At 43.5% G+C, this 14,766-nt stretch overlaps 1 protein-coding gene across 1 annotated transcript in view; it reads right to left on the minus strand.

Moving 5' to 3' along the window:
* ENDOU (endonuclease, poly(U) specific) overlaps nucleotides 1-14,766 on the minus strand; it is a 65,395-nt gene that overhangs the window by 29,197 nt on the left and 21,432 nt on the right. Inside the window, exons 2-4 of the mRNA XM_044288044.1 lie at nucleotides 12,022-12,141; nucleotides 6,637-6,681; nucleotides 6,455-6,511 (exon numbers count right to left, since the gene is read on the minus strand). Coding sequence (XP_044143979.1) covers nucleotides 6,455-6,511; nucleotides 6,637-6,681; nucleotides 12,022-12,141 — 222 coding nt within the window. The remainder of the gene's footprint in view (nucleotides 1-6,454; nucleotides 6,512-6,636; nucleotides 6,682-12,021; nucleotides 12,142-14,766) is intronic.

Raw genomic sequence — 14,766 nt, forward strand, 5'->3', positions numbered from 1 at the left:
TGTATATATAGTGTATTTATGTATGTGTACCATGTATATGGTGTATATATGTGTATGTGTGTGCAGTGTATATATAGTGTATTTATGTATGTGTACCATGTATATGGTGTATATATGTGTATGTGTGTGCAGTGTATATATAGTGTATTTATGTATGTGTACCATGTATATGATGTATTTATGTGTATGTATGTGTAGTGTATATATAGTGTATTTATGTATGTGTACCATGTATATGATGTATTTATGTGTATGTGTGTGTAGTGTATATATAGTGTATTTATGTATGTGCACCATGTATATGGTGTATTTATGTGTGTGTGTGTGTGTGTGTGTGGTGTATATATAGTGTATTTATGTATGTGTACAATGTATATGATGTATTTATGTGTATGTGTGTAGTGTATATATGGTGTATTTATGTATGTGTACAATGTATATGATGTATTTATGTGTATGTGTGTGTAGTGTATATATAGTGTATTTATGTATGTGTACAATGTATATGATGTATTTATGTGTATGTGTGTTGCATATATATGGTGTATGTATATGAAAACATGTGTCGTGACCCTGTGCGTCCGCTGTTGAGTAGGGAACCTGTTGTTAAAAATTTGAATCCCTCCCTTGACTTTACTGCTTCACTGCATCAAGAATAAACATGAATCAACTTTGCCAATAGAATGTATTAGAAATATCCTGGTCTTCACTGAAAACTCAGTGCATTCTGATCCTGCAGGCATATCGCACTCCTGTGCTTCTTTTCCCTAGGTCTTACATACAGTGTGTGCTGTATGCACTGTATATGTGTGGACACATAGGTCTGCAATGGAGATGAATAGGAAGGGTAGGATATTTTTCAGGTGCATACTCTTAAAAGGAATGTGTCATCAGAAAATGACTTGCTGTTCAGCTGCTGTGTCTAAGTTTTGCATGTGTCTACTGAGATGTGTATCTAATTTTATCATGTGTGATACTGTCATCTGAAAGGTGTATCCATGTCTATCACTGTCTTCTGGGAGGTGCATCTAAGTCTATTATGTGTGATCATTTCTTCTAAGAGGTGTATCTAAGCCTCTAATGTGCCCAGAATACTGTATAGCATTACATATGGCTATAATTTAATTTGATACTTTTGTGCTGATTCTTTTATTTTTCTCTAATTCTGGCATTCACGCTAAACACTCCTCATCGAAATGCATTGATTCAAAGCATCTCTATGAAGCCTCGCATGCGCAATAGCCTTCCAATGCATTCCTATGGGAAAGCAGTGGGTTGGTTATGATATACTCACACACTGCACATCCCTGTGCATTGTATAGATGAGGTGATCTGTAATACACTCACACACTGCACATTCCTGTGACTATTGCTGTGCAGCTTGCAATACTCACACACTGCACTTTTCTATGCATTTTATTGCTGAGGTGATCTCTGATGTACTTGCACATCGCACATTACTGTGCATTGTATACGAGGTGTGTGTTGTTGTTTTTTTGTGTGTGTGTTGTGGTGGAGGGCGTGATTGCCTGCTAAGGTGTGGGACGGCGAGATCCAGGGGGCCCAAGTAAATTCTTGCCCAGGGTCCAATCAATATTAAAGATGGCCCTAGGGAAGGGGGTTATTTTTGTACTGGCACACACTATAATGGGGGGGGGGGGGTAGTATTTGTACTGGAACACATTAGGTGGTAATTTTCTATTAACACACATTATAAGGAGCAGTTTTACTACTGCGGGGTGTGGGGATTCGCTCTGGTAGTTAGGACTAGCGGATGCAGTTAACAAACAGCTGTGTTTATTCACACATTGGTGTATAACCAAATGCAGATAAGGTGTATCACAAAATGCAGATGGCTTGGTGTTTGTTCACACACAAGGAAAGTCCATAAACAACAAAAGTCACCATTTCTCCTGGTTGTTAATTCACACCCTGTTAGCAGTTCAGCCTCATCAAGTCCATAGGCGGCCTGTTCGCCTTTAGAGGAGCCTGAGTCCTCCAGCCCGGCTCAAACCTCAAATCCCAGCACAGCCCTCAGTTCACAGCACACAGACTCCTGAGCTCCACTGTCAGAGGGAGGTAAATCCACACACCAGGCAGTACTGGCTGGTTTTTAATCCTGGCAAAACCCAGCCTGGAACATGGGGAGTAGTCACCCACCCAGCACTTTGACTACTCCCAGTAAGAGCCATCTTGGATCAGCTATGACAGCCATGCTAAATCTCACAGTGTCAATTAGCAATAGCTGCTGCTGACACATAAAGTACTGGCTCTTACTTAACCAAGGCCAGGAACCTTGGTGACACATACCTTCCATCCACAATGATTCCAGGTACCCTCTTACAGGGGCTATGAGGAACATGATTACTAGTATGGGCACAATGAGGGCATTATTACTATTGGGGGCACTGCTAACACTAAATAATTATTTCTGTTGGTGGTATTTTTCAGTTGGACTGTTTCTGCAGTATAGTATTGGGGAGCACAGCTTGCACTGTATTGGGGGTGGCAGGGTGGGGTGTTCTGAATGTGGGAAGATGATGAAAAGGTAGGGAACTAAGATATCTGTTTGAGATGGCAGAAAAAATCATCATGGTGGTCTGGTCCGAATGGAGAAGATGAGGAAAGAGAATGTCTACATCAGAGGAGACGTCGCTGGATGTAAGAGGTATGTGGTGCTGTATTCTCCTGTATGCTTTGTAGAGCTGTATGTAATGTTTTCCAAGTATGTTTTGAAAGGGGTTGTTTGCTTTTTATTGTTGATGACCTATCCTTAGGGTAGGTCATCGATATCAGATTAGCGGGGATCAGCTGTTTGAAGAGAAGACAGCATTCACAGGAGTGCTGCCTTCTCTGCTCTGTTTACCTGCTCACCACAGCAATTGCAGTGGTGAGCAGTGTAATTACAAGTATGGCGTCCCCATTCACTTCTATAAGGTGGCTCTGTAGTATACACTTGATCAGACAGAGCCGTCCTATAAAAGTGAATTGGGACGCCATTCTTGTAATTACACTGCTCACTACTGCAATTGCTGCGTAGAGCAGGTAAACATAGCACAGAAGGCAGCATTCTCTCGAGCAGCTCCTTCTCTTCAAACATCTGATCAGCCGGGGTGCCGGGGAATAGGTCATCAATAGTAAAAAGAGGACAACCCCTTTAACAGTAGGGCTGGAGGGAAGGGGTTAGGTTGATAATGTGTCACGGGCAGACCGTTGTTTACATTTTTACCTCAGGCAGTAGAAAGGTTAGGTGCTCCCCTGCCCCTTGCCACAAAGCACTGGGGGATGGCCAAGCTGAACTCTTGCACCAGGGCCCATGAACCTTTAGCTACCCCCCTGGGAGCAGGGTTAGCCACCATCATTGCTGCAGACACTACTTCTATCCTCTACACCTCATTATTACTCTACTGTGCACCAGCACACTGCAACTACTGCAATTGCTGTATTCAGAGTGTTTTGTGTCACAGTGAATGAGATTTGCCTTGTTATACTTTTCTTTACATCTTCCTTGACAGGAGGTGTCTGCAGATTAAGGAATGAGTAGAAAGTCCACACTATTTTATACTAAGCATTGTAATTGCTCAAGAAACAGCTGTCTGCAGATGATAACCCTAACATATCTCAAGTCTGTTTCAAAGGTGGAACATTGGCTTATAGGACAGTTACCTTCCGTCTGGTGACACCAGAGGAACAGCTTTTCTTTTATTTATTTTTTAAATAGAGCTAATTTACACAACCGTATGGACATTACATAATTGTGGATGATCAAGTTTCTGTCAGTAGCATAGACTTTTTCATGCTTCCTCTCTATTTAAATGCTCCTAGCTACAGTCTTGTTGCTGGAATGAAAGGGGCATCGGGGCCTCTCATAATGGTGATTACTGGAAGTCCCATTGTTTGAATCCTCACCAATCTAGCATTAATCATCTGTTTAGGGAATAGATGATAAATGATTCTGGCTGGAATATCCTTTAAAAACCCTTACCTAATATTTTGTAGATCCCCGTCATTTTGCTAAAACAGCTCTGAACCATTGAGACATGGACTTCACAAAACCTCTGAAGATTTCCTATGATTACTGCCACCAATACGTTAGTAGCAGATCCTGTAGATCAGCGGTCCCCAACCGCCGGGCCGCGGCCCAGGACCGGGCCCTGGGAGATATGTTGCCGGGCCGCAGAGAAGAGAGGAGCGCAGACGCCAGGTGCATGCACGGCCGACGCATTCATCTTGCCAACATTAGTGGAGACGGAGGGAGGGACGGAGAGAGGGAATCCCTCCCTCCCATGACGCGGCCGCTGCAGAGCCCAATACAATGAGCGGGCTCTGAGGCGCCGCACCACTGCCACCAATGAATATGTCTCTAATATTAAAGTAGGAGGCGGGACGGGGGAGGGTTTACCGCTGCACCGTCTCAGCTAGTGCGCTCGGCAAACGGCAGCAGCGGCAGCCTCCTCCTCCCCCTGACACTTGTGTTCTCAGACCAGTCCCCAGCCATTAGTGATCCGGAAAGCACAGGTACCCACACACTGTCCCACAGATGGGGGTCACCTATTATTAATCTGAGGTACATGGTGCTATTACATTAGTACCCCCATGTACCTCAGATTAAAAGTATGTGGCCCCCAAGCACATCATCAAATAATGGGCAACATTGGGTAAACCATTAATATGAGGTACACATAATGAGGTTTCTTACTATTAATGTGAGGCACATGCAGGTCCAAATTGATAAAACAATGTGCCTCATATTAACAGCATGTACCTGATGCCATTAACCCCATGTTGTCCATTATGTTAAGCGTGGTACTTGACGAGGTTGCTATTAATATGTGGCACATGGTTTCATCAATTTAGAATCCATGTGCCTCACATTAATAGCCAGTAACCTTATCATACTGTGGTACCCAACACCAGCCTACACATTAACCCCATGCTGCTCGATGTCCATTATGTCAGGAAGTACTTGCTGGTGTTACTATTAATATGAGGCACAAGGCTTTATCAATTTAGACTTTGCTTCACATTAATAGCAAGTGACCCCATCAAGTACCTCCTCACATAATGGGCAATTGATACTTTGCAAAAATGTAAAAATACTCACACGTTAACCCCATGCAACATGTGGTTAACGTGTGAGTATTTTTTTTCTTCATGGTATCGAATTGGAGTTTCAATACTTTTTTTTGGAGTCACATTTAAATAATAAATGTAATCGTTATATAGTGTTATATATCTTAATATGCACCTTGTGTTTTGTCGTGCGCGTGAATCAGTCAGCGCTGACCAGCACCCCCATAAACCCCGCCCACCCCCTAAGCCCCGCCCCAGAACACCCCTTCCCCCCCTCCCCCGCTCCACCCGGTCCCTGGAAAAATTGTCCTACATGAAACTGGTCCTTGGTGCAAAAAAGGTTGGGGACCACTGCTGTAGATCATTTCAATTTTGAGGTGGGGCCTCCATGGATTGGATTTATTTTTCCAGTAATCTCACAGACTAGAGATGAACAAACTTCTTTAAATTTGTTTCAGGCCTAATTAGTCCGAATCGACCATGAGATAAAATTTGGGTACGAATCGATTCTACCCAAACTGAAAGTACTATGAATGCCTGGAAAATCCCACTGTCTCTCCTTGGAATCAAAATTTGCCCAGAAATTCTGACGCTGACGAATCTGAATTTAGTTTTTTAAAAATTCCGGTTGAATTTTGATTTTAAAGAATTGTTTTGCTCATCTCTACCTTAGACGATCCATCAGATGGAGATTTTTGAGGTATTTGGAGTCTGAGTCGACACCCTGATCTCTTTGTCGTGTTCCACAAACCATTCCTGAACGATGTTTACAGTGTGGTAGGGCCAGGGGTGCACATAGCCTTTCTGCTGCCTGAGGCGAAAACTGAAACGGTGCCCCCCCATGCCAATTTCTTAACCTAACCCCTTTGCCACAATGAAAGCGCTCATTGCCCATGGCCCTTCTGCTGCCCCCCTATTGCCCCTACCTAGTGCTGCTTGAGGCGATCCCCTCACCTGGCCTCTTTGGTGGTGCACCCCTGGCTAGGGCTTGTTATCATCATCCTTGGTCTGCAACAATGTTTAGGTAGGTGGTACATTACAAAGTAACATCTACGTGACTGCTGAGACCCAGGGTCTTCCTAGCAGAACATTGCTCAGACCGTCACACTAACTCCCCTGACTTGCTATCTTTCCATAGAGCATGCCATGCCTGATGCCATCTCCTCCCCAGGTAAGCAACAGTGACTTAAATGTCATGTATACCATATACTGTATAATATTGCACCACGTAGACCGCTAGTTCAAATTCAAGTAGCATTAAGTCATATTCTAGACACAATCCTTTCTTTCTGCTGGTGTTTATACCTCTAGCTTTTTGGGGAGGCTGGGACAGTATGTGTAGTTATAAAACTGAAATGTTGAATTCTGGGTATAGTAATACCTGATTTATCAGTGTAATGGGCCTCGTGAGACGCCTTGTGAGACTTGTCATCAATATCTGGTGAAATAACAATAGATAAAGAGAAAATATCGTCACATAATGCTGTAGATGTAGAAAGGCACAACGTATTACAAAAACATAGACAAATATGTTAGATATAAGATTGAGGAATACAGCACTACCTGAACTGCCATGATGATGAACTTCATTCAGTTCTGAATCAATATCTGTTATAGAGAAAAAGGCAAGAAATCAGTCGGGTATGTTATTTCTCATGTGTACATTCAATGATGCAGGGTCAATGTATTGTATTATGCATTGTCTAGTGCATGGGGCTGCATACACTGCTGGTTCTAAGTTATTGGCATGTACTATAGGATTTCTGATTTACATTTTTTCCATCAATCATGGCATAAACTATTTAGGAGCAGAAACACCATACTGTGGCTCAGTGGTTAGCAATGCGCCAGTGCTAACCACTGAGCCAACATGCCGTCCCTGATCTCGGTGGCAAAGAGGTGATATAATTACAGGCAGGATTAGGATGATAGATAAGACAGGATCCACCAGTCACAATAGGTGGTTGTCAGAGCTTATCTATTCCTTCCTTGTACAATGTCCTCTGCACAGGTCACAGAGCACGCCTAGAAAACTCTCCCAGTGAGGTCCTCTCCTGACCACTGCGTCTATGGCCCATGGGGGTGCCTAAAGGAATTTTTTTAATGCTTTGTAAATGGTGTTAAGAACAGCTCAGGCAAGATGGCCGCCCCCATAATCATATTCAGGAAAAAGAATAAAAAAATCTGTAATCAGAAAATAAAATCAGATTAGAAAAAAATGAGATGTGTTGCTATCTGGTTTTAACAGGCAGAAAACATTTTTGGTGAAACATTTCTTTTAAAACAGTTTACATACTGGGAGCTTGGCAGCGGAGAGAAAAAGACTGGAGACAGCGCAGGTAAGGGTGGGTTCGCACTAGTGTTATGCCATTCCGTTATAGGTTCCGTTTATAACAGAATGCAAAACGGAAGCCTTTAAAAGACATTCCGTTTTGCTCCCTCCTAATAGAAGTCTATGGGCAAGCATAACAGATCCGTCTGGTTTCCGTTATGCAGGACGTATCCGTTATGCTTGCCCATAGACTTTAGGATGGAGAAAAACAGAATGCCTCTTAACCCTTTCACCCCCCGGATATTTTTTGTTTTTGATTTTTTTTAGTTTTCGTTTTGCGCTCCCTACCTTCCCAGAGCCATAACTTTTTTAGTCAGTTCACATAGCCATATGAAGGCTTTATTTCTGCGGGACAAGTTGTACTTTCCAATGCCATCATTTAATATTGCATATGATGTAGTAGAAAGCGGGAAAAAATTCCAAATGGGGAGAAATTGCAACAACAAAAAAATCCGCCACAGTTTTACGGGTATTTTATTTACGACGTTCGATAAAACTGGCCGGTTACTTTTATTCTACAGGTCAGTACGAATCCGGCGATACCTTATATGAATAGTTTTTCTTGCGTTTTGATAGTGATACAAAAATTAAAAAGTGGGAAAAAATCTGTTCTATTTTTTTTTCGCCATATTTTGACCCCTATAACGTTTTTGTAATTATGTGTACGGAGCTGTATGGGGGCTAATTTTTTGCGAAGCGATCTGAACTTTTCATTGATACCATTCTGGGGTGTGTATGACTTTTGATCACTTTTTACTTAATTTTTTGTAGAAAATGAAGCGACCAAAAACTGCGAATCGGCCATTTGGACATTTTTTTCCGTTTTGCTGTTTGCCATATGGGGAATATATTTTTATATTTTTATACTATGGGCGTTTTCGCACATCGCAACACCCATGATGTCTATTTAAAAAAATATATATATATTTCTTTAATTTTTCTTTTGGGAAAAGGAGGGTGATTTGAATTTATTTATTTTTTTGACACTTTTTTATGGTTCCCATAGAGAACTATAACATGCAATCATTAGGTTGCTATTCTTATAGACTCCAATGGAGTCTATTAGAAAATTGCTTGTTTCCTATGGAGCCCTATTACAGACAAGGGCTTCACAGGAAATACTATGCACCAGCCTGTCATTCACAAGCTCCGGCTCCTCTGATCGCCGCACGGGGTAGCCGGAGCATCACCAGAAGCGCGAGCTTTCAGTTTTCAGCGTGCTCAGATGCCGTGGTCAGGATTGACCATGGCATTAGAGGGGTTAAATGTCCGCGATCCGCATTACTGCTGGTTGCGGACATGAGCCGTGGGTGTCTGCTATAAGAAGCAGGTGGCCACCCGTGGCTATGGCGCCCGCATCGCTCAGGAGCGGGCGCATCTTTAAAGACCCGGCCAGCGCTGTACTATTATGGCACTGGTCGGGAAGGGGTTAAAGGCTTCCGTTTTGTATTCCATCTGGCCGTTTTGCATTCCATCTGAACCTATAACTGAATGGCATAAATCTAGTGCGAAGTATGCTTCCTTCACATGTGAATGTGGTGCAGGTGTCAGTGACCTCCAGCCGTCCCTTATGAAAAACTACAACTCACAGCCCACTCCATTCACTACTATGGGAATTCCAAGAACAACAGCCCAAATGTGTATGCTGAGAGTTGTAGTTTCACAACAGCTGAATCCAGCAGCTTGCTTATTGCTGGTCTACAAAGTAGACGGTTGTCAGTGTTTCCATGAATAAAAAAAAGCAGGCCCTGTAGTTATTGCTGCAGCCCACCAGAGGGCAGGAGACTCCTTTACTACCGATTAATCTCCAGTACTGCACATTCAGTTAAGGCTTCAAAAAGATCTGATAATTAAACAGAAGATATTCCTCCTTTGTACACAGAACTTTTCGGTTCTGAGGCACTATAATGAATGACTAAGCAGAGGGCTGGACGCCAAACCATGCACGAGAAATGCAAGACTATTCTAAGCCTCTTTGCTGTATAGCATTTATTAATATAGTTACACTACCTATACACCTATACATTAGGCCTCATGCACACAACCGTATTTCATTCATTTCAATGGGGCTGCACAGTGGCGTGCCTAGGGTGTTTGGCACCCAGGGCAGGTCCTTTCTCTGGCAATATACTTCCCCCCCCCCCATACTTTAAAAAAATTGTACCCCCTCAAAGTAGTATTGCCCTCATTGTACAACCTTCACAGTAGTTTTGTACAGATGTGTGCCCCCTCACAGTAGTTATGCCCACATTGTGCCCCCCTCACAGTAGTTATGCCCTGTCTGTGCCCCTTTCACAGTTGGAATGCCCTCTTTGTGCCCCCTTCACAGTAATAATCCCCATTGTGCCCCCTTCACAGTAATAATCCCCATTGTGCCCCCTTCATAGTAATAATCCCCATTGTGTCCTCTTCATAGTAATAAACTGTCAATCACGAATGTAGTATTACATGCCTGCTTTTCAAATGAATAAGTCCTCATGCACACCACTGTATCCATTTTAGCGGTCCCCAAATAGCGGAAACTGACCATGTGCACCCAGCATTTTGTCCTTCCACAGGTTCTAGCCTATATTAAAAAAGCTTATTCTTGTCCCCAAAACGGATAAGAATAGGACAAGGGTCTATTTCTTTTTTGAGGCTGCGGAACGGACATATGGTTGCGCACTGCACACCGTGCGCTGTCTGCAGTGGTGTGCAGAAGCAATGAGCGCTTCCATCAATACAGATGGAAACACTCATTGCTGGAGCGCAGGGAGCTGCAGTCCTGTCACTCACTGCTCAGCTCCCAGCGCTCCTCCCCTTCTTCAGGCCGGGGGCACTCTGAATGGTGAAGCAGGAAGACTGCAGGCTGAATGGTGGAGCAGGGAGAAGACACAGATTGCGCTGCCAGCCTGTGTAGGCGGAGCCTGCAGTCCAGAAATCTGCATAAGCTCCGCCCACACAATGCTGTAGAGCGATCTCTGCCTGCAGCGAAGAGAGGTATGTGAGTTTCAGGAACGGGACAAGGTGAGTAGTTACTGTGTTATTTTTATTTTTTTATACAGAGGAGGTAGAGAGGGATTGATTACTATGGAGAGGGCACAGAGGACTTTATTACTATGGGGTGGGGGCACAGAGGGCTTTATTACTATGGAGGGGGCACAGAGGACTTTATTACTATGGAGGGGGCACAGAGGGATTGATTACTATGGAGGGGGCACAGAGGGATTTATTACTATGGAGGGAGCACAGAGGGCTTTATTACTATGGAGGGGGCACAGAGGGCTTTATCACTATGGAGGGGGCACAGAGGACTTTATTACTACGGAGGGGGCACAGAGGGCTTTATTACTATGGAGGGGGCATAGAGTGCTTTATCACTATGGAGGGGGCACAGAGGGCTTTATTACTATGGAGGGGGCACAGAGGACTTTATTACTATGAAGGGGGCACAGAGGGCTTTATTACTATGGACGGGGCAAAGAGGCCCTTATTACTATGAAGGGGGCACAGACAGAGGACTTTATTACTATGGAGGGGCACAGAGGGCTTTATTACTATGGAGAGGGCACAGAGGACTTTATTATTATGGAGGGGGTGGCACAGAGGGCTTTATTACTATGGCAGGAACACAGAGGACTTTATTACTATGGAGGGGGCACAGAGGGCATTACTAATGTGAAGGGGGCACAATTGGCATTTCTACTATGGGTGGGGCACAGAGCCAGAGGGCATTACTACAATGAAGGGGGCATAGAGGGCATTTTTACTGTGAAGGGGGCACAGTGGGGATTTCTACTATGGAGGGGGCACAGAGGGCATTACTAGTACAGTGGGCATTACTACTATTAAGGGGCACAATGGGCATTATTACTGTGAAGGGTTACACAATGGGGATTATTACTATGAAGGGTTACACAATGGGGATTATTACTGTGAAGGGGCACAATGGGGATTATTACTGTGAAGGGAGCACAAAGAGGGCATTACAACTGTGAAAGGGGCACAAAGAGGGCATAACTACTGTGAGGGGGCACACATCTGTACAAAACTACTGTGAAGGTTGTACAATGAGGGCAATACTACTGTGATGGGGTACAATTTTTTTTAAAGTATTGGGGGGAGGGGGGTTGCTAGAGAAAGGACCTGCCCCAGGTGCCAAACACTCTAGGCACACCACTGGCTGCATTAAACATTGGAAAATGCCAAAAATAAAGGCTTGGAGGCGCAGGATCTGAATCCTTAGCATGTTCTGCTTTATTATCTGTTATGTTGGAATGATCTGGAATCATATCTGTATTGCTAATATATGATATATGACCATAGGTTCACCTACTGTATATAGGTAGACTTTAGTGCAAATTTGGCATGAGTAGCTGGGTCTTAAACCACACCCCTTTCCACAAAGCCACACCTTTCCAAGTTAAACCACACCCCTTAGTGAGCCCACTGCAGCGGAACGTTTCGAAAGGAAATGCATCAAATTATGGCGTGTTTTACAAGGTCTTGGCGCAATCACTTTAGTAAACATAGCCTATGAAATTCTATGCTCAGAGCATCAGCCCCCTGCCCATGTGGATATTCCACGTTGGTTTATTACATTGCAATGTTCCTTAATAAAAGGTTTATTTTCTTACAGGAGCAGATGGAGTAGTCCTTGCAGCAGTCTCCGAACCTTTCACAGTGAGCATTGCACTGACAGCCGTAGGACTTGTTTGGCTTGTCTCCACAGCGATTCTTACACGAATTTTTGCATTCTGCACAATGGAAACAAAAGAAGATGTTAGAAGATGGTTTGGTTTACAATTCAGCAGCATCAGAATGGTTAAAGTCACCGGCGAGACGTATCAAAAAGGACCTATCAGTCCTCCTGTTGTGTCTGTTTTAGGAAATACTTTATGTTGTGCCATTCTCTATTATTCCTACTAGAAGTTTATTAATTAATTGCCAGCAGTCTGCAATAAAGGTCCAGCTAGGTGTTACCAGTTGGGAGCGTGTCCCTGCGCAGTCTGACCCTGGCAGCATTGACTGGCAATGAAGGTCACCCAGCTGGACCTTCATTATAAACTGCTGGCGATTCATTGATAAACTTGTAGTAGGAATAATAGAGGAACAGCAAGACATACAGTCATAAGAATGCATGCTCCAGGATTGTTATTACTTGGGAAATGCGATTAGGTAGTAAAAAAGACATGTCAGGTCCTCTGTAATAGTGTCACATTGTACAGGTGGCGTGCCAGGAGCACAATCATTAAAGAGGTTCTACACCTTTTTATTTACTAATAATCTATCCTCTGGATAGGTCATTAGTGTCTGATAGGTGGGGGCCCGACACCCGGGATTCCCGCCAATCAGCTTTATCAGAAGACAGAGGCGCTCGCAGTAGCCCCATGACCTTCTCGTAGCTTTCGGAGATGTCACATGGCCTTCTCATAGCTTTTGGAGATGTCACATGGCCTTCTCGTAGCTTTCGGAGATGTCACATTGCCTTCTCGTAGCTTTCAGTGATGTCACATGGCCTTCTCGTAGCTTTCAGTGATGTCACATGGCCTTCTCGTAGCTTTCAGTGATGTCACATAGGTCACATAGTGATGTCTCGTAGCTTTCGGTGATCTCACATGGCCTGGGTGCAGCTCAGCTCCATTGAAGTGAATGGGGCTGAGCAGCGCCCAGAACTGGTATTCAGTCTGAATGCAATGTTTTTCAAGGTTTTTATAGCTTTTAACACAATTGCTCAACCAAAAGACACATTAAAGGGGTTCTGTCCCCAGTATATGTTGATGACCTGCCCTCAATGGGGGTCTAATTCCTGGCACCCCCACCGATCTACTGTTTGGAGAGGAGGTGGCACTTGCATGAGCGTTATTTCCTCTGTAGGATCATACTGCGCGTCGTCTCGGAAGTCTTGGCTACGCTGTGTAATTACAAGTGCTTGTTCCACTCACTAAAATGGGAGAAGCACTTATAATTACCCCGCGCCAGCGCTGTAAACGAGATGACGTGTAATCATGAGGTGGAAGCAGTGCTCTTACGAGCATCATCTCCTCTTTGAACAGCTGATCGGTGAGGGCGGTGTGTTATAGTATATATTTATTACTGTAGAGTGTTATACTATGTGGGGTGGTAAACCATAGACTGTATACTGTGAGGTGTTATACCATGTACTGTGGGGTGGTATACCATAGACTGTATACTGTGAGGTGTTATACTATATACTGTGGGGTGGTATACCATAGACTGTATACTGTGAGGTGTTATACTATATACTGTGGGGTGGTATACCATAGACTGTATACTGTGAGGTGTTATACTATATACTGTGGGGTGGTATACCATAGACTGTATACTGTGAGGTGTTATACCATATACTGTGGGGTGGTATACCATAGACTGTATACTGTGAGGTGTTATACTATATACTGTGGGGTGGTATACCATAGACTGTATACTGTGAGGTGTTATACCATATACTGTGGGGTGGTATACCATAGACTGTATACTGTGAGGTGTTATACTATATACTGTGGGGTGGTATACCATAGACTGTATACTGTGAGGTGTTATACTATATACTGTGGGGTGGTATACCATAGACTGTATACTGTGAGGTGTTATACCATGTACTGTGGGGTGGTATACCATAGACTGTATACTGTGAGGTGTTATACTATATACTGTGGGGTGGTATACCATAGACTGTATACTGTGAGGTGTTATACTATATACTGTGGGGTGGTATACCATAGACTGTATACTGTGAGGTGTTATACTATATACTGTGGGGTGGTATACCATAGACTGTATACTGTGAGGTGTTATACCATATACTGTGGGGTGGTATACCATAGACTGTATACTGTGAGGTGTTATACTATATACTGTGGGGTGGTATACCATAGACTGTATACTGTGAGGTGTTATACCATATACTGTGGGGTGGTATACCATAGACTGTATACTGTGAGGTGTTATACTATATACTGTGGGGTGGTATACCATAGACTGTATACTGTGAGGTGTTATACTATATACTGTGGGGTGGTATACCATAGACTGTATACTGTGAGGTGTTATACCATGTACTGTGGGGTGGTATACCATAGACTGTATACTGTGAGGTGTTATACTATATACTGTGGGGTGGTATACCATAGACTGTATACTGTGAGGTGTTATACTATATACTGTGGGGTGGTATACCATAGACTGTATACTGTGAGGTGTTATACTATATACTGTGGGGTGGTATACCATAGACTGTATACTGTGAGGTGTTATACTATATACTGTGGGGTGGTATACCATATACTGCATACTGTGCAGTCTTATACTATATATAGTATGCTGTGGGGCCGATTCTAGCTCCTCTGCTGCCTGAGGCA

The sequence above is a fragment of the Bufo gargarizans genome, chromosome 3 (assembly GCF_014858855.1).
Source record: "Bufo gargarizans isolate SCDJY-AF-19 chromosome 3, ASM1485885v1, whole genome shotgun sequence".
In the NCBI taxonomy this organism is placed as follows: domain Eukaryota; kingdom Metazoa; phylum Chordata; class Amphibia; order Anura; family Bufonidae; genus Bufo; species Bufo gargarizans.